Source organism: Nesoenas mayeri, assembly GCF_963082525.1.
Source record: "Nesoenas mayeri genome assembly, chromosome: 5".
NCBI classification, from domain to species: domain Eukaryota; kingdom Metazoa; phylum Chordata; class Aves; order Columbiformes; family Columbidae; genus Nesoenas; species Nesoenas mayeri.
The window spans coordinates 40,381,033-40,401,307 of record NC_137548.1 but is presented as its reverse complement, the minus strand read 5'-3'; the positions used below and the strand labels follow the sequence as shown (position 1 = coordinate 40,401,307).

The window sequence follows — 20,275 nt, the reverse complement described above, 5'->3', positions numbered from 1 at the left end:
CCTTCTTATAAGCCATCTGGGGCAATATTATGGGGACTTCTAGAAGGAATGATTTCAACTTGAGTGATCTTTTATTCCTGAAGCCTGGAAGTGATGCTCACCTCTGCAATGGTCGTTGTCCTTCCCATGGGCAGCGAATTCAGCATCACCACAGGGGAGCCCGTCTCTGTACTGTACTTACAGGTCCACTGGGAAAATAACATGCTTTAAGGAGAAAAGCAGTAAAGGGTTTACCCTCTCCCCCTCCTCCCACTTTCTAGAGAGGTACTCATGGTCAGTTCATCATAAAGTCCATTTCCAACATACAGGGTGGTAGCGTCTCTTCTTTGGCAACATGATGTCCAGTGTTGGCTCCGCGTACTTGATATAGTGGAACGTGGTGGGACCTGGCGGGCTGGCCACTCCGTCAGGACCCAGTGTGATATCCCGTGTCCCCTCAAAGGAGCCCCTCACAGTGAGGGAAAGCTCTTTCTCTAAAAGAACAAAACAAAGCTTGTGAGAAATGTCACATAACTTAACTGGAAAACTGTGCTGGCTTGATAATAAGTGGGGTGCTGTAGAGTTTGGACTACAGCTTTGTCTGGTGGAAAACACTCTGAAGGGAGCACTAGCAATGAAGGGAAATGAACAAACAGAGGCTGTATACAAGGAAACGGGACTCTGAAAGCTCTCGCTGTTCTATACAACTGGAATTTCAACTTTGATGTAGGTCTAACAGACCTTATCAACATACACATGAGGGAGTACAAGATACAGTCACAGAAGCCTATAACAACCTAATGTTAACAACCTGGTGTTAACAGCACTGTATACTGTAGATACTATTTATTTCTCTAATACATTATATGAAAGAGGCATCCTCTCATCAATAAGCATATAGTTGTTTGTAAATAGATAACAAAGCAATAATCTTACTCGATTTTTGCTGTGCCTTCTCTGCCACTTCAACTTCCAAGCAGCAAAGTTCACGACACTGTAAAAGACAGAGAAAAAGAATCTGTGAGAAAGATTGTCCCATCCCAGTCTTGTTACAGAGAGCCATGAATCACTCAGCTTTGGACATGTCTTGTTCCCTGAAGTGCCTAGTTCCTTGGTGATTCTGGGCTAGAAGCTGCTGACTAATGAAAAGGAAAACCTTTGAAGGGAGTTGTAGAGCATCCTCCCATAAAAATGGCATACAACTGGGAGCAGTAAGAGGAATATGGAAAATAAGAAAATCAGGAGCATTTTTAGGATGTTAAGATAGATTATAGAGGGTTAAACTGGGAAAAACATAAATGAAAGATATTTTGCTGAGTGACCTAGAGTCAATAGTAGAAAAAGTTTTCTGAGGAAGCATTGCTATTGGTTTTTTTTTAATGGCACTCACTCTTCTTTCATATAATGTAATTACAATAGATCAATGCCTAGCACTGAGCTTACCCACTAGACATGGCTTGTCTCCCAGAGGAGGAAAGGCCTGGGTAGGTTATCAGCAAATGGCTTCACAGTGTTTTTACCACTGTGCTTTAGTAGACAGCGGTACATTTTTGAAAAACTAGTACCAGAGGAAAGGTCTGTATGTGTGTGTGTGTCATGTGTCAAAATATAGGACAAATGGGAAATAGTGGGGTATCACCAATGAATAGGACAATAAAATATTAGTATTTCATTCTCAAAGTATCTTCAACAGGAAAGGGGTGGGGGGTGAAAGAGAAAGAACTGGCCTACTGGCTATTTTATAGTTCATAAATTCTCTAACCCACACCCTCCCTGCCCCTTTATATTAAGGAAATACTTGTAGAAAATTTCTTCAGAAAAAACATACCACCAGGACTCCATTGGTAGCAATGGCTTCATAAGGACCAGAACTAGGAAACAAAATTAAAAACATGGATTTTTCAGATCAAACAAATGACTATTCATCTTTGCCCAAGATGTTGCCTTTTCTCCCCCTTTAGAAGAATGATGGGCAGAGGGACCTCAGCAGGTACACAACAAGCTCCTTTTCGTGCTTGCTTGGACTGCACACTGCTCTGAGAGGACTTGCCTTTGTGCCAAAGCTGAGCAATGTGTATCACAGCCACTTTTTTGCAGTGCAACCTCATGATCATCTAAAATGGAATCTGCAGTTAGGCAGTCAAATTCTTTTTCTCAGTAAAGTACATGTATCTCAGCAGTAACATGCTAATACCATCAGAGTGGTTCCAAAGAATGTTTATTGATATGGTGATAGGCGCAATATAAATATAAATATAAATATAAATATAAATATAAATATAAATATAAATATAAATATAAATATAAATATAAATATAATAGGCCAGCATATCCCCATTGGGAAGCCCAGTTCTATGTATTTGCTGATATACAAATGCAATCAAAGGGGCAGAAGGCAGTGCGTATGAATTACATGAAAAAAAAATCAAGATTATTCAGGTGAAGTCAGGAGAGGATGTGGAGTGACTTGAGTTCTGGTCTTGGCTCCCCACTAGTTCGAGGGCTGACCTTAGGCTGGTCACTTTATTTCTGCTGTGCCTTAGTTACCTCATAGTAACACAGAGGCAGAAATACTGATTCATATGAACAACAGGTTGACTCTGCTGGAGAAAAAGCCCTGCACTAGAGTTTCCAACACATTATCATTGTGTTGGGCAGAAGGACAACAGAATTACTAGGATGAAAAGAGTGCTGCAAGGGAAAATCAAAGGAGTCAGAGATACACTGGAAACCTGGACTGAACGGTTCAGTATCAGGAGCCTGTCTAGCAGATAAGCTGAAACAAGCATGGAAAGATTGATAGACATGCATGCACACAAAAGCTTATGCACACACACTCGTAAAGTGTCCTGAAATATCCCCAGGTAAACAATCTGACATTGTGGATAGGAGAGACAGCGCTGGGAGGTGTCTTTGAAAGCAACTGAACTACAGAGCAAGCTGACTGGAGGGATCGGACAGAAGACTTGCTCCAGCAGAGACTGCAGTAAAGATGCAGGAGAAGTCTGCCACTTTTTTGCAGAAATCCCACCAAGCATGACTTGTAGTGCTGTCTTTGTGTTTTAGCATTTAACAATTTTTGCATTTTGTAAAGAATCTATATATCACTTACGCAGGCTCCAATTTGAATTCAACTTCTAGCTCCTCCTTGGCCTGAAAACAAGAACAAGAAGTTAAATGAAATAGCTATATAATGCTTTCATTCTTGTCTAAATCCAGGTCCCTGCTATGCAATATTGAAGTAACTGGTTGCAATGCACAGCCTGTGATAAATATTTTATACTGGAACGTCTGAAAAAAAAACATTTCAAAACAGTTTAATGTTTCCTTCCTCATCTCCTTCCTTCTACAAGTTATTATCAAAACAACCTGTACTTTTAGCTCTTTGTATGAAGGTTCTCCAGAAAGACAATTTGCACCTTGCTTTGTCTTCTGAATTCTACCTTTTATTCCCATCTATTCCTAGCACTGTCCTGCTGTGATTTACTGTCCTTGCTATTAGCTTAGAAGTTAAAGATCCTTTCCACCCATCACTTTAACATAATAAACAGAGGCTGGTTTTATTGAGTCACTAAGAGTTACAGTTTTGCAACCCTCTGTCAGGGGGTGTTGATATGCATGAGCTTGTTGTGAGTGACCTAGTTTGGGTACCAGAAGCAATTTGCCCATGGAAGCAAGAAGTAGCATGTAAGATATTTCATTGAGCTCATCCATAGACCTCAAAGGGAATCTAGAATCTTTTTTCTCCTTTTCTTTTCTTTTTTTTTTTTAAAAAATAGATGGAAAACTAAGAAATAGAGTAAATCAGTCATTCAGAGTTCCAAAAGTGCACTAATTCTGATAGATGAGACAGCAGGCTCAGGCCTAGAGGTATTGCTGCTGTGCATTGCAGAAGACAGTGTTGGGGTACACACAGGGACAACTTCACTTTTGCCTTTGGGGTGAAAGTTGATACAATCAAAGAGGCGGGGAGTAGTGGCTATGAATTACAGGGGAAAAAAAATATTATAGACTGGTCAGCCTCACCTCCATCCCTAGAAAGGTGATGCAACAACTTATCCTTGGTGCCATCTCAAGGCATATCAAGGAGAAGAGGGTCATTAGGGGCAGTCAACACGGCTTCACCAAGGGGAAGTCATGCTTAACCAGCCTCATAGCCTTTTATGATAACCAGGTGGGTAGATGATGGCAAAGCAGTGGATGTGGTCTACCTTGATTTCAGTAAAGCATTTGACACAGTCTCCCACAGCATCCTTACAGCTAAACTGAGGAAGTGTGGTCTGGATGATCGTGTAGTGAGGTGGACTGTGAACTGACTGAAGGAAAGAAGCCAGAGAGTTGTGGTAAATGGGGCAGAGTCTAGTTGGAGGCCTGTATCTAGTGGAGTGCCTCAAGGGTCAGTACTGAGACCAGTACTATTCAATATATTCATCAACGACTTGGATGACGGAATAGAGTGCACTGTTAGCAAGTTTGCTGATGACACCAAGCTGGGAGGAGTGGCTGACACACCAAAAGGCTGTGCTGCCATCCAGCGAGACCTGGACAGGCTGGAGAGTTGGGCAAGAAAAAAATTAATGAACTTCAACAAGGGCAAATGTAGAGTCTTGTATCTGGGCAAGAACAACCCCAGGTTCCAGTATAAGTTGGGGAACGACCTGTTGGAGAGCAGTGTAGGGGAAAGGGACCTGAGGGTCCTGGTGGACAGCAGGATGACCATGAGCCAGCACTGTGCCCTTGTGGTCAAGAAGGCCAATGGCATCCTGGGGTATATTAGAAGTGGCGTGATTAGTAGGTCAAGAGAGGTTCTCCTCCTCCTCTACTCTGCCTTGGTGAGACCACATCTGGAACATTGTGTCCAGTTCTGGGCCCCTCAGTTCCAGAAGGACAGGAAACTGCTGGAGGGAGTCCAGCGCAGAGCAATGAAAGTGATGAAGGGAGTGGAGCATCTCCCTAATGAGGAAAGGCCTCTTTAGCTTGGAGGATACTGAGGGTTGACCTTATTAATGTTTATAAATATGTAAAGGGTGACTGTCAGGAGGATGTCACTCTTCTCAGTGACAACCAATGATAGGACAAGGGGTAATGGGATCAAACTGAAACACAAGAGGTTCCACTTAAATATGAGAAGAAACTTCTTCACAGTGAGGGTGATAGAACACTGGATCAGGCTCCGCAGGGAGGTTGCCGAGTCTCCTACCCTGGAGACATTCAAAACCTGCCTGGACACATTCCTGTGCAACCTCATCTAGGTGTTCCTGCTCCGGCAGGGGCATTGGACTAGATGATCTTTCAAGGTCCCTTCCAATCCCTAACATTCTGTGACTCTGTGATTATTCAGTCTCAGAGTTACTCAGGGGCAGCTTGCAGTCAGATCCCTCCTCTGCCTACCACACTGTTTCAGCCATATGTTCTTCAATAATTTATAAAAATACTGGCAGGAGGGGCTCAGGCTCTCAAATACAATTTTTTTACCATATTTTTTTGTGTCTATATTTTCAGTGTCAATTCATGCACCCATTGTTGGGATAAGTCATCCATGGCAGATTCAGAGAGCTCACCCCAAGGATTTGGAAGTGTTGTATAACCCTCCATTGGTTTCTTAGTTGCTTTATTTTAGCCTCCTACATGAGGGAGCCACATAGCTGCTGGACCAGCAACAAATCGGAAAAACAATCCTTAAGTTCAGCCCCAGGAAATAAAACAAAGACACTTTGCCAAGACTATCAACTAATACTGACTTCCAGGGCTTGAGCAGCTGTAGCCAAAAGGGATGAATTCATGGAAGATACCACAGACAAGAGCTGCAATAGGCATTTCCAGAGACATGGGAGTAGGGTAAAGCAATACAAAACATAGGCCAGGAAACAGAAGTACCTTAAAATTTACAGTTCAGGCTTGAAAACTCAAGTAAATGTGCCCTTCACACCCCCTTCTGCCAGGTCTTGCAGGCACTGATCTCACAGGTCTCACCTTTGGGTTGGGCTTAAAACACAGGAGTGCTGTTCTCTCAATTGGAAGTTTAGCAGTATCAAAGAGAGCACAGAGGAGATGGTCATCTGGAGTAGCAAAATCCTCATCATAAACTGTCAGCTCCAGCACATTCTAGAAAAAAGAAGGCTTTTTCAGTTTTTCTACAATCTGGACATCACTAGGGAAGAAGAAGCATTGAGGATGTACTTGAGAAGAAAAGTGCATAAATTAAGCATCATCCCCCTGTGGAAAAACATACTGTGAATCTAATATTAATTCTTCCACAGTTCATTTCAATTGCTGTAATCTGAGTAATACATTGGCCATACCTACACAACAGCTTATTTAACTCCCAAATTCTGTATCCATCTTGCACTGATTCATAAGCCTTTAGTTTCCATAAAACATCAATACTGAGTTCAGTTCTTTCCTAAACAACACGATTGAACAGGCACAGGAACTCAGTCATCTCTGGTTTTAAATAATTTGAACACTCCCTTATAATGTGCCACATCTTAAGCAACTCCTGGGCACAGTTCAGGAGATGGATAGGACCCACCACCCACCGAATCTTCAGGCTGCTTCAAGCAGACAACTTTGGCTCCTTACCTTGACCTGACTCTGGATCCTGAAGTAGAAGGTTTCATTCCACACCGGGTTGTTGGAGTTTCTCACAGTTTTAGTGCGGCATCTTTCACGTGTTGCAGTTGGCAGCCACAAGGACACGTAGCAGTCAGCCTGGCTAACTGAGTACGGAAAGAGAAAAAAACAGTTGCTGATGTGGCAAAGTCAGTGGTGGTGCATGACACTGAAAGGGTTACTGCATAGTAGCAAGAGCAATGAATTTTTTAAAGACAGAAATACCTGGTGTAATGTAACTTTTCTAGGTGTCCTCTGAGAGGGAAAAAGCACAGACCATAAAATGACCTAGAGCAGAAAGTGGTTTCTGTTCCTCCTTGCATGAGTTACAAACAACAGTGATATTGTGTTCAAAGGAAGAGGGTGAGAATTTCCTCTTCTAGACAGCCACTTTCTTCAGTTTCTCAACTAACAAGTTTTCCTGTGCTCATCTGTGCTGCTTTCTGATGAGATTATTCTAGGACCCTCCTCCCCCTCTTGATAACAACTGCAAAAGGTCTCCATCTCTACCTTGTCTTCAGTGATTTTCTTGGTGAGGGTTTGCAGAACTACCTCTGTTGTAGGCAATGGCAGAGGCTCCCTCCATAAGGAGCTCATTGAATTAGACACAGGATCTTAACTAACTGCCAACTCCAGAAGAGGGACCACATTTCTCCATTTCTCTCCATAAATGCGCTGGGAGAAGGCTAGTGAAGAATATTCCTTCCCACTTCCCAAAGGCACCTAAATTAATCTCAAATGGCTACAGCCAAACATAGGATGGACTGTGTGTGGAAGGACTGCAATGTTTCTTCATGCAGGTTATGCAAAATACTTCAGCAACTTGAAGCTCTCTCACACAGTTCTTAACAATAAAATTATCAGATATCATGTAATGCAAAAGGCATCTAACTTTGAGAATGGGTGTCCTTTGATGTGAGGCTTTTGAGAGAGACAAGTGATGATAACAGTAATTGGAGAGGACCGTTCAGCAGCAGGTAAGTATTTGATATATATGATATATCAACTGACACTATAATTGTCACTTTTCTCCTTTTTAATATTGTAATGCAGAAATTTCTAAAGAAAATAATGTGGTGGAATTAACACATTCCTGCAGAGTCAAAAAACAACTATTCCTCTGATAGAAAAAATTATTTGGAAAATATTCAGCAGGCCCATCCCTCTCCCTCTCTTGTGCTTTTCCACATTCCATATCTCATCTTGGATTAAAGAAAAAAATAAATTAGATTCTGACAACAGTTTAACTGTCCATGTCCAGAGTCTGCTTTAACTCACTTCTACCTTCCCATTACTCTTCTGTCTTAGTCTCCTTCCCTATACTTTCTTCTTGTGTTATTTGTGTGGAAACGTCACCTCCACCATTCAGGTTTCCTGCTTTCCTTTCCTTTTCTCAAGGAACAAAATCCCAAAGGGAAGGAAAAAGGCTGCTATGAGCTCCCTTCCTACTCCGCATTCAAGCCAACAGGTGGAAACAACAGATATTACCGCAGTAACATCTGTTTCCCCCACACAGATGCCACAAGGGGTTTTGCGGACTGATGACTCCAAGAATCCTGATTCTAAGGGGTGTCTTTTTCACTTGACATATTGGTTGCATATTATATCCCTTTGCCTCCTGCTCTCCTCATACTCATGCCCAATTTGCATTAAGGGTACAAATAAAAAATAAGCAGCATCAAGAGCCTAATTAATAAACAACACAGAGACACTGCAGAGCACAGATGATGCGTGTCACAGCAGCCTGCCACTCACTTCTAAAATAGAAAACATCAGCTACTCATACTAAATGTCTCCCCAGTAAGGGTAGGTCTAATCAGCCTGGGCAGTCTGGCTGCCATATACATCTTGCCTTGCTTAGGAACATCAATATCTCTCTGAAGGAGGAACAAAGTGTCTCATCTCTGCCTTTTTATTGCAAACGAAGTTGCTTGTTTTTATTTGATTTATAGGCAGCATTGATTTAAGGACTAGATTTAAGGCTACCCTCTTTCTGTCTTAAGACACAACTTTTACTTGCCTACTACTTGTCAAATTCCAGCATTCAGTCTATATGCTTCCAGGAAACAGGTCTGTCTTGGACTGGGGGCATTTCGGGGAAGTCTCACCTGGGAGAGTTCATCTATTTTCCAAGGATGGGACAGAAGAAAAATCATAAGGCTTTTTCATGTTATAAAAGAAATCTTTTATCATTTCACTGCCAGGTAATAGCCCTTTTACACCTTGCTACAGAGTATAAGAAATAAGCTAATTCTAGAGCAGTACTCCACCTCACCAACCCTCCACCATTCAGGCAAAGCCAGAGTAGGGATCTCTCACACCAGAGTTTGCATCGGGAATACCGTGTTTCATAATCCTTGCTAGACTTTTGCTCCATAAATAGTTTATTTTTGAACAGATATGCTTTAACATTCACACATTCTGTGATGAGTTCCACAATTTACTTCTATGTTGCTTCTGTTTTAAGCTTCCCATTTGATAATTTTTTTTAGTGGTCCTTTATTCTCATATTTCGAAAAAAAATAGTGAAAAATTACTCCTTACCTTCTCCCTCCTGTTCCTTTTTGTACAGCCACCTTCCATGTCCTCCTCAATAATTTCCCTTCCACTTTTTAAGCCTGCAGCCTGTTCAGTACCTCTGGATGTGAAAGCTGTTTCAGATCTGTCATGGTAGATTGTTTTGTTCCTCCATTTTGTCAAGTGTCAGAGGTTTTTCAGGGGACCTACTGAATATAGCCCCCTCAGAGAACTGTATGAGCATCAGTTTGACTCTGCATAACTGTTAGGGGTTTTTCTTTTTGTTTTGGTGTGTGTTTTTTGTTGTGTTTCTGTTGCTATTGTTGGTTGGTTGGTTATTTTTTTGTGGGGACCTGGGAGTTGGTTGGTTGGTTGGTTTGTGTTTGATTCTTTTTCTTGAAGAATGTTGAAACTGTGAAAATAGGTATTCAAATATGCTTGAAGATCACAGAAGTAATGATGCTGATTTGAAAACATTTTAAAAGTAATTGTGTGACTACCATTGATCTCCATTATTATTGGAGATCAGTGACTCTTGTCTGGCTGGCAAAGTACCCTGATCTACTGATGTGAATCATCATTCTTGTTTCTCAACTATACTTTGAGATACAAAGCATATCAAACAACCCTTAATTGTATGATGCAGGCAAACTAGTCAGCTGTGTATTTAATGCAAAATACTGCTTCAGTTCTACTTGCACAATCTCTTCCTACAACCTAGTCATTTGTGATTTTGTCTTGCCGCCTGGCATGCAGAAGATCTGAAAGGAGTCCTTGATGAAACCTTTCCTTGTTATTGCTTCATCACATGTGTACCACAACCATAGATGGGGAGGGAGGTGCAAATGTATGGAGGTGTAGTGGTGTGAGGGAGGTGCGGGGAGTGTGACCCAATGATGTGACCTCAGATATGGCTCGTATATCCCTCACTTGGGGCTGGCTCACAGTGAAGACTTTCTTTGTGTGAAATGCCTCTCCTCACTGCACATGTGGATAGTCCACGTCCTTTAACTAAACAGTGGTATTTTCCTTTACTGCTCACTCACTTCCCACCACTTTCTTCCCGTGTGTCTCGCAGGCTTGCACAACTGCGAGACTGTTGCAAGAGTGTTAGAAGGGACAAGGCATCCAGCTCTCAGTCAGCACCTTTTTTGACAGTCATTTCAGGGTAATTAATAATGGCATTAGCCTGGTGGTAATGATTTTAGAAAGTGTTTTCTTGTTCATTTCATCTGTGACAGAGCCAAGATTGGGGGGGGGGCGGAGAGGGTAGGGCGGGGAGACTAAAAAGTTTGTTCCTGCCAGCCACAATTCCCAAGGTGCTGCAGTTCAACAGCAAAATCACCCCCTGCTTTTGAAAACACAGGATACATTCTCTCTCATCTACCTGTGCCAGAAACTCTCCCTTCTTTGGGAGAAAGTACTTATCCTGAAAAATACATTCAAGTCTTAAAACCAACCAGAAAGGACAGGAATAACATTCAATGAAACAGCAGCAAGCAGCAAGGACTGACCTGGTTTATAACAATTAGTTTACTTAAACACTGGCTTGTTTCAGAAACACCTGGAAAAGGTTGCAGCACAATTACAAAGGAAAACTTGTTGCCTGTACCCTGAGATACCACTAAGAATGGAGATACTTACAGGTGTCCCCTCGCTGGACATTTCTCATCCGGATGATCCTTACAGTCAGCAGGTAGCAGGGAGAGGATAATATCTGGAGAAGAACAGCACAAAACAAGGTATAAATAAGCCTTCTGTGGGAAAAAGTATCAAATGTGCAAACCAACCAAATGCTACAAAACAATAATATAGTCAGTAAAGTCTATGTCAATCATCTCACTATTCTGCAGATGAAAATCTGCAACATAAGCTTCTGTTATTAAAGAAGTCTTGCTTTAATATTTTAGACATTTCACTGTCTTTTTGCTATGTTACCCTGAGAGTCTGGGTGGCTCATCATAGCAGAAAAGAAAAGGACAAATTCATGTCAACTGACACTGTCTGTGAGACGCTTGCAAACCTCCTTGCTCTATTACTGCAGAGTTTATCTCTACATCATAGCTACAATAAGGCTCTTGAACAGAGTAGGTGCACTGTTGAGCACCAAGGTGAAGTTGTCAAAATACTGAAAGTCCCCTTAGTAACCACACATGAGGTTCCATCATTTTGAAAAAAGTGCTGTGAAGAATACCTGTTGTCGCTGCCTCTCATGGGATAAACCTGTAGTACCACTCTGAGAGCTGTTTTTGCCTTTTACTTCAAAAACATAGATTTCTCTTTTTCCCTTTTGTAACTGTATGGGGAAAACAGTAACAATAATCTGAACTTTTGTAAATCACAACTATGAGATAAACCAGTGGCTGAGAATTGTTTCCAGGGGATTTTGGGGGTAAGGCATTAGGTATAGGTTGACTTTGGGGAAAAATTAAGAACAATACTCCTCTCCAAAAAACCCTTAAAATTGAAGGTGTTTAACTTCCTTTGGTCCCTTTGAATGTCTTAGCCACAACCTTCTATAAAACAAGTGTCTCCAGATTTTGTGACTGCAGGGACCACTTCCTATTTATTATTAGAGGATAATGTGAATTCCTTCCTCTAAGGAAGGCGATTTCCTGCTTGCTCATTCCACAAAGCTGTCTCTGGCTCAGTCCTATCTGCAAAGGCCACTCTGACGAAGCCAATAAATAAATCAGCATTTCCTGTGGTTGTGGTACATGGTCATTTCCTCACACTCCTAGAAACATTTCCACCTGCATAAGTGGTTAGAGCAGAGCCCTCCAAATAATTCTTTTTGTCAACTGCTATTTTTATCGACTGATTTCCTCTCATTTAGGAGCATCCTTCTATTTCTATAGCACTTCAGAGACTTCCTAGAACTACTATAAACAAGCAGACAAAATAGATGTTAAGGCAGATAAAGAGAAGCTGGCAAAACCTCACTTAAAACAATGTATGCACTATTGCCAATTTTTTTTTTTTTTTTTTAGATAACAGAGCAGAAAGGACTTTATTTTCAGATGTGAAGACAATTAGGCCTCCTTTGTCACAACAAATTACTTGCTCAATCTATGTTTAAAATTCTCTCTTTTGTCTCCTAACACATCGTGTTATGTTAAGATGTTTTTGTTGAGATCTTAAAAAGGGGTCCTGGTTCCACCCCTCCCATATGTGCCTCAATAAATCTTTGGTTTTTTCCCTTTTTTAGTACTTCACAAAATTCACCCTCAGCAGCCCGTCTACATTCTACTTCAAGTGTTCTCAAAGGAGAGAAAGCCTAACAGAAGCTGCAAAATTTGCAAACAGCAACTGATGGGTGAGTATGTCCTCAGAGCTACCCTGTGCAAGGACACTGGTTCGCATTTCAGAAACAGTATAAGCATATTAATACAGCTCTCCACCCAGTTAATTAACCCTTCTTCTCAGCTGGGTAATTAGCAAAGGTGGATCACCACACTCACATGTTAGGAATCAGCTTGTGCATCTCAGCATATGCCATAGAAGGCAGAAAGTCATTTTTTGGTAGGATCTGCATAAGCATGGGACAATCCTTGCAGCCATTTATCTCAGGAGATTGCAGAAAGTGCTGCCAGCTCCTGGATCAGCTCCAGCTATGCTTCCTTAGGCAAATGGCATTGTTTGACTGAGAACTGATGGATCCAATATCTGCAAAGGCACTTGAGATTCTTAGAAAAGAGACATTAGGGAAGTGCAGTTGGTTTGGGTTTTTTAATGATTATTACATATTTCTGCCATCTGATCACCTGTCTCCCAGTTCCTATTAACGACTTTCTAATGTGTTGGCCTAATTTCCCCACCTGGCATGGAGAAATCAGTTTTCAGAAATGCAGGTTTCACAAAAAGTCTTATTGAAGTTTCACCTAAGATCAGTGGCTTCACAGAAGCTACAGAAATCAGGACCTGTGCTTGCACTTCGGGAGAGGCAGATGTCACCAGCCAGTTATCAGAGAAAGATGCAGCAGCCAAGTGCTTGCCATCCTGGCAGCTGAGGCACCTGCTGGTGGTGGTAGTGAAGACAACAGGGAGAGCAGAAATCACCCAGCTATCGGGCCTTGTTAGTTCTGCTGCTCCCAGGAGGATTTGCTATTTTAGTTAATTCCAGTAATGTATTAAACAAACAAACAAAAAAATTAAATAGCAACTGGGACAACCATAACATGATGTACTAGCATCTAGTTATACAACAAAGAAAATAGCAGCTATGCATGCATAATGCAAAGGATAGGAGTTTTGTTATTCTATTTACTTAAAACTTATTATGTTGTCTTTAACAACAACAACAAAAAAGGCTACTGCTATGTCATGATGTTTGACATATGGAGAGATTTCCACCACAGCCTTGAGTGGTGGGAAGACCCCAGGCAGTGTCCTGTTCTGGGGCTAACAAGGGGCTAACACTACAACAACCACTTAGCGCTGTCATATTGTCGCTTTGCTTTTGATAAAATCAAGAATGATGTAGTTGGTCTGTCACTGTTTCACTGGTTGACAATCTGTTGGCTTGTCTTCATTTTGGGCCTTCCAAAATTGTGGTCATGTACAGGCATGTATAACACAGCTGCATGCAATGTAGAACACTGTGACACCAGTACACAAGCAGGGTGTGCACTGCTAGTTTCTCTGTACTCCCAGGGCAACAAAGTTTTACTGGGATTTTCTGAACAACAGCTTCATCAAATGTAGAGCAAATCTCAATGTCTTCTTCCAGTTTTCCACCACTTCCCTTAAAAAAGAATAACATGGTATGATACTTGGCACCAATTTACTGTGTTGGTGGAAGTAAAGGATTCCTCTGTCACGTGAATGATTCCAACTTTCTTCCACTCAGATGAGTAAGAATTTGAAAACAGAAATTTCTCTGTCGTGAGCTCTCTGGGGATGCAGACTGTCAGCATTCCTGGCAGATTTGTGCCTCCATAGGTCTATCCCAACCCTCTTTAAAGTCACGCTTATATTCAGATGTAGGTATGTGTGGCATGCATCCATCTCAAGAAGGAGTGCTGTAAATTACTGCACTAGTTTAGCTGATACATCCTGTCGCCTCACAAGTGCCTGTGGAGCTCCAAAATGACAGTACTCCTTAATGAAGAAAGAGCCCATGAGACCAGAGGATGTCTATTCCTCTCTGCTTCTTTTTCATCTGCTTTTCTTTCATCGTGTTTCTTCAGCCTCTAGGTTTCTTCATCTGACAGACTCTTCCAACATGAGCAGTTACTAGCAGCATCTTTCCAGTTTGCGATATCAATGCTTTTGACATTTGCCACTGTACCACGTCTACTGTAAACCATCCCAGTCTCGCAATTCCATAGCAGTAGAGTCAAACGTATGCTGGATCAATGCATGTTTTGGTTTTCAGTGTTAGCTCCTTGTTTTACCGTAGGTGTTTCATCAGTTAACAGAATATTGTAGCTGCCTCCCCAAAACAGACAGCAGTTATCTGACAACACTCACCCAGAGAAGAGTATTTACTCTTGAACCTCCAAAGGCGGCCAACACAATCTCAGTCTTGATTGTTGCCCTTTTTTAGATTGGTATTTACTCCAAAGCAAACATAAACTAACAGAAAAATAATGCAGAGATCCTGAAACTCATCTTCAGTGTGCGTGATGAAAACTATATCATCACCAAAAAGCAGCTACCCTCCAAGCAGGTGCTCAGTTGTTTTTTTTCTACATGAAAAGTGAAAGGCCTTCCATCTGGTCTCATGAGGAGGTGACCTTTGCTATGCTGGGTGAAAAATTTGGATGAGGAAGCACAGAAAATTATGAGCCACATTGTGCTGGTACCATTACCTATTTCAGTGCAACCACACTGCATGCTATTCCACAAGCCATCTTGCAAAGATCAGACAAGATTTAAAAAACACTTGAGAACAACCGATTTACTTTTTCAATGGTTGGAAAAGGCGATTTCTACAAACCAACCTGAAAAAATTGTGTTATCTCTGAAAACCATGAAAAGAGCTTCCTCTTCACGCACAAATTTTTCATGCAGTTACCCAATAATGATGCCTCTATGTGTTTCTATGTCATCTACTGGAACAGCAGCCTTTCCTGGCAAAGATAGCTTCCCTACCTTGACTAAGGTCTCCCTGCATTCTTGGCCCACAGAAACATTCCACGGAGATGAAATCACCCACAGGATGTCACCATGACACTTCTTTCTTCATTTAATTTAACTAGATGGCAGCCAGGGACCAAATTAAAAGAACTGAAAAGCTCCACTGCTCATGGTGTATCTGGAACTGGTGGTGTGTGAAGAAGCTGTGTGAGAGTAAGGTCTCCTTAGAGAATGTGGATCCTTGAGTTTCCTACAGTTGTGATCAGGATGCTTCAGGCTGTGAACATCACTCAGCCGAGCCCTGCCCCAGCCTGCTGGAGCCGATCTCTCACAGCTGTGTGATGTGCCAGGGGATCCCACCATGGCACATACTGCCTGGGATGACCATGGTTGGCTGCTGGATTTGGGCATGTCTGTGAAGCTCTTCCTCATTCTTGACAAACCCGGGCTCCACGCCAGAAAAGCAGCTGCTCTAATTGCTTCCTTCCTTCACCTCCTCCAGGGGCTGGGGCCGTGGCATCTCCATCGATGGCTGAGGGGGGGTGGTGCCAAGGATCACTGCTGCCATTAGCTGATTTTCACAAGCCATGTGTAATGTAACTTTTAACCAGGCCTCCTTTTCACCAGAATTAGCAGAAGATTTGTTTGGATATTGGTGAATAAAAACTCCCACAGCTGGATGGAAACACCTCTTTCCTGCATACAGCCATGATAACCTGGCTTCAGCTGGCAAAATTTACCTGTGTCCACAGGAGCATGACAGGTACACACAAGGACACAAGAACTGTATCCTTCAAATCATTGCTTCCACATACGTGTATCCATCATGGGACTATGAGCCTTTTCAGGAATACGACTGTGCAAATGATGCAGTGCTTGACATATGTTTCCAAAAAGCAGAATTTCAAATATTGATCAACACAACATGGATACTCTCAGTACATGCTGATCTCAACATCTGCAGAGGTTTATTATTTGGCTGATAAGTCAGGCTAGTTGCATAGCCCTTTCAGTACTGTTAACATTGTCCTCCATCTTTTAGTGTCTCCAGATGTTTAATGACCAGACTTTTTCTGATTTTGAAAAATAGGTCCATTTGCAAACATAGAGCATTCAACTGCACATTCAAAATTATTTCCATATGTATAATTTTAGCCAGGGGAATAGGATAGTCCATCCATGAATAGACAGAACCCTCTTATCCTGCTTTGCCCTTCCCAACCAGAACAAATATGAGAGAAGGAAACTAGACTGAGCATTAACTGTCTGAGGTCTGAGACTCATTATACCTAATTCCAGGTAGCTTTGAAACAGGTGTTTACATCTGGCAGTTGCTGGGCATTTCTAGAGTCTCATCCTAAGGTAGACACTACCACGGGACATGCATCACACTCTGAAAATCTCTGTTTCTAACTATCAGATCTCAGGGGCATCTCAAGGTCCATCTCAGACACAGATGTTTTACATTTTTTGTGTCAAATGTGGATAAGACAAATGTTATTTCAAAGTTATGAGCTGATGAGAAGTGGCTTTCCTTGACTTTACGAGGTTCATTTTTAAATACTGGAGCATGTAATTTCAGCAGTCTGTAATTTAGGCATCCACTTGCCACCACTCAGAGTGGCAGGGGAGGCACCTGGGCTCAGAACAGCCTCTGCAGCTGAACAGAGCCACTGCTGGTGTCACGCTCCTGCACGCACCATGGAGCTGGGGGTGGCTCAGGAACTGTTGCCTCCTGCCTTTCCGATTGCCGCTGAGCCCAGTGCCGGAGCTGCTCCCAACAGCAGCTTCTTGCCCTTGTGGGATGCAGGGACTCCATGCCTGGCACCAACGGGGACATAGCCCTCCTGCTTGCCTTGGCTCCTGGTTCATATACATGAGAGGCAGCAACTGCAACCGCCTCCTAACCTCACTATGCAGGGTGGCAACTCCCCCATCTTCCCATGACCCCAGGAGCTGCTTCCAGCTGCCAAAATTCAGCAGAAGACAGAGCTCCTGCCTTGCACAAGGGTGAGAGTTTAACCTGCCCCTCTTCTGTTAAAGGGGCAGGTTCTGTTGTGCTGCTGTTCTCCCCAGCTGCACAAACCCTGTGCAAGAACAAGGAGACCTTGCCTGGCAGGGAAATGAGGTACCACTTAACCTGTTTACAGGATTACTTCAGCTTCCAGATTAAAGATTCTTTTCAGCTTCATTTTCATCGAATCATAGAATAGTTTGGGTTGGAAGGGACCTTCAAAGGTCATCTAGTCCTACCGCCCTGCAATGGGAGCAGGGATATCTTCAATAAGATCAGGTTTCTCAGAGCACCATCCAGCCTGGCCTGGAATGTTTCCAGGGACAGGGCATCTACCACCTCTCTGGGCAACCTGTGCCAGTGTTTTACCACCCCTTTCGCCTCAGTATAACTTGTCTGCATGAATTACAATATAAATTAGCACAGACATTTCTTGGGACAATATTGTTATACAAGTCGCATATTCATTTAAACTTTTTTAATGCTGAAAGACAGGAAACAAGGCCTGTACATACTGCACAGATAAAGTGGCAGAATGAGAACCCCTATCAAAATCAGTAATTTGTAACAAAAATAAACCTATGACTGATCTTCAAACACAAGAATATGCTCTAGAACATTCAAGCATTATTCCATTCACAGAATCTCGTTACCGTTTTTGCTGATGGAGCAGAGAAGTGGTGAAAAAACAGGGTTCAACAATCCGGGATTCTCTGATAAATTGCTAGGCTAGAGATTGCACTACTGAAGGCATTAGAAGAGAACATGGGTCACTGTCACTTTTGGCCCTTTAGTTACAAAATCACTGCAGAACAGAGAGCTCACCAACGGATTTCCTCTACAAGGAAGTGAGGGATTAAAACAGCATATATTCTGCATGTTCCCAATAAAACATAACAGAGAAATACAACAAACAATTCTGAAAATCATAAATGTAAGAGGAATAAAATGATCCAAAGAACAAATTTAAGGACATTTCCCTTGTAACGCTCAAACTGCTGCCATCGTTATTTGTCTATCTGAGCCTTCTCCCCTTTTGAGCAAAACAAATCCCTTTGCCATGTTTGGTTCAAAACTCTCTCGTTCATAATACCTTGAAATCACTTTTGTCTTGATTTTCTTCATTTTCTCCTTGATGTCCACCATCTCCCAAAGAACTGATATTTGAGTCTGCATCCTGAGGAAACAAAGAAATAAATGATAAATTATAACATTAAAACAACAACAGCAGCGCTATCAGGGTAGGTAATTAATTCCTATTCGCAACAACTTATGCTGAAACCCCAATTAAAACAACTGTTGGTTACACCCTGCTGTGTTACAGTGCTCAGCATAATGAACAAAACACCATGTGGTTCGGTACATAATGGTGCAAAATCCATGTCAGGGGTGCCTTTTCAACAAGTCAATAAAGAAAAGCCTTTTCAGCTGTGAGATACACAAAAGGTACCTCAGCATTTATTCTGTGAATAAAGGTTTGCTTTTTGTTTCAAATGTGATCTTCTGGCAACCTAGTCCCACTCTCGGGACTATTAAATCTTGATTTAAAAAATCCTGCAGTCTTTTCTCTGGGTTTGAACCCAGAGCATTAAACACATTGCAATTGTAAAATTTTATATCTAACATTTCAATTTTTTCAGTAAACAGAAGTTCCAAAATTCTTCTACAATGTAGGGGTCCCCTTTTTGAAATGCTTTGTAGGAAAACATTATCAAAGGACAGTTCCCATTAAAAATGTCAAAAGTATTCTCTTTCTGTTTCCAGTGTACTTACCTAACTGACATGCCTTATCCAGTTGAAGATCACACAGAACAATGTATAACATAGTACACTTAAATGCTAATCTTGAAATGACCCAGAGGATGCAAAGTGAAATGGAAAATTCAGAACAAAAATGACAATGTGGAAATAAAATTCAATACCCTATCACTATTCTCTATCCTGTTCTTATCTCTTCCAATGCCAAAAAATGGAGTTGTCACATCAATACACATGTAAATATTTTGCTATCGATATAGAAATATGAAGTTTTTAATAAAAGTAGCATTTAATTATGGAAGAAAAGAGATTTTTTTTAAGTCTGAGTCTGGATTTAGGCTGATAATTCAGTCCCCTAGAAATTGTTTCCTTCCAAGTTAATTTCTGTCCTCTTGCTAATGCCAACTTCTCTCATTTTGCCTACGGAGCTGAGATCTTCGGCTCCAGTGGAGTCAGGAGGACGGATAGCCACAAAGATAACATCTCACCTTAAACTCCTTCAGGCAGAGATACTGTCACCTAGTCTCTTCAGACAGTGAGTTTGTATAGGAGCTTGTATATAAACATGCTCACAAGGCAGGACCTTGTTTTTTCTCAAATGCATGCCGAATGCAATGGACCTTAAGCAAACTGTTAAAGCTGTTTTCTTACCTGTAGTGTTTTCGTATTTGATAGAGTCGTGGCCTTCCCTGGATTCATGTGATAGCGTATTTCTGGCACCTCCACAGGCAGCACTTCCTGAGACATGTTTGCAGGATTTACTCCTGTAGGAGTCAATGACAACTTATTTTATAAAATTACCTGAAGCCCCACCCATCTCATCTCTGTAAGTGAAGGACTTCCCTCCCATTGCTAAAGACAGTGGAGCACCAAGGATGACTGCTCCAGGGAGGATCTTAGAGGGCAAGCGCAACATCTAAAAGGGATGTGGTACCTTCCTCTGGTTGGGAACCTCTCCCAGCCCATGCTTGCCCTTTAGATCCTGAACTGCTGCCACCCTTTTTCTGTGGTGAGCAGAGTGCCAGGCTGTACTGCCAAGCAGAGGAGAAGCACAGAGGGCAGCACCGCTGGAGCCTGCTCCTTCAAACCCAGCTCTACTCCACCTGTGGCACAGGGACTGCCCTGAGCAGAAAGCAATGGCAGCTCCTGTGTGGAGGAAACTGTGTACCGGAAAAAGCCTCTGTGTGTAAATAACTGCCAGTGACCTGCCTGTGTGAAGTCACATAGCTGTCCACTTCGGTCAAAGTCTCTGTATGGGTGGGAAGACCCAAACTCATTGCCTGCAAAGAGGCACTGACCTGCATCACCCCATCA

The 20,275-nt window shown here is 42.1% G+C and overlaps 1 protein-coding gene across 1 annotated transcript in view; it reads right to left on the bottom strand.

Annotated features, from left to right (window-relative positions):
• Positions 1 to 19,708, bottom strand: part of LOC308040877 (cytosolic phospholipase A2 epsilon-like) — a gene marked incomplete at both ends in the record, with an annotated part of 34,067 nt that extends 14,359 nt beyond the window's left edge. The window contains 12 exons of the mRNA XM_080345257.1: positions 102 to 188; positions 307 to 473; positions 916 to 973; positions 1,808 to 1,850; positions 3,092 to 3,132; positions 5,953 to 6,084; positions 6,562 to 6,698; positions 10,753 to 10,825; positions 11,303 to 11,404; positions 13,778 to 13,852; positions 18,297 to 18,380; positions 19,613 to 19,708. Coding sequence (XP_080201383.1) covers positions 102 to 188; positions 307 to 473; positions 916 to 973; positions 1,808 to 1,850; positions 3,092 to 3,132; positions 5,953 to 6,084; positions 6,562 to 6,698; positions 10,753 to 10,825; positions 11,303 to 11,404; positions 13,778 to 13,852; positions 18,297 to 18,380; positions 19,613 to 19,708 — 1,095 coding nt within the window. The remainder of the gene's footprint in view (positions 1 to 101; positions 189 to 306; positions 474 to 915; positions 974 to 1,807; positions 1,851 to 3,091; positions 3,133 to 5,952; positions 6,085 to 6,561; positions 6,699 to 10,752; positions 10,826 to 11,302; positions 11,405 to 13,777; positions 13,853 to 18,296; positions 18,381 to 19,612) is intronic.
• Between the last annotated feature and the right edge of the window lie 567 nt (positions 19,709 to 20,275).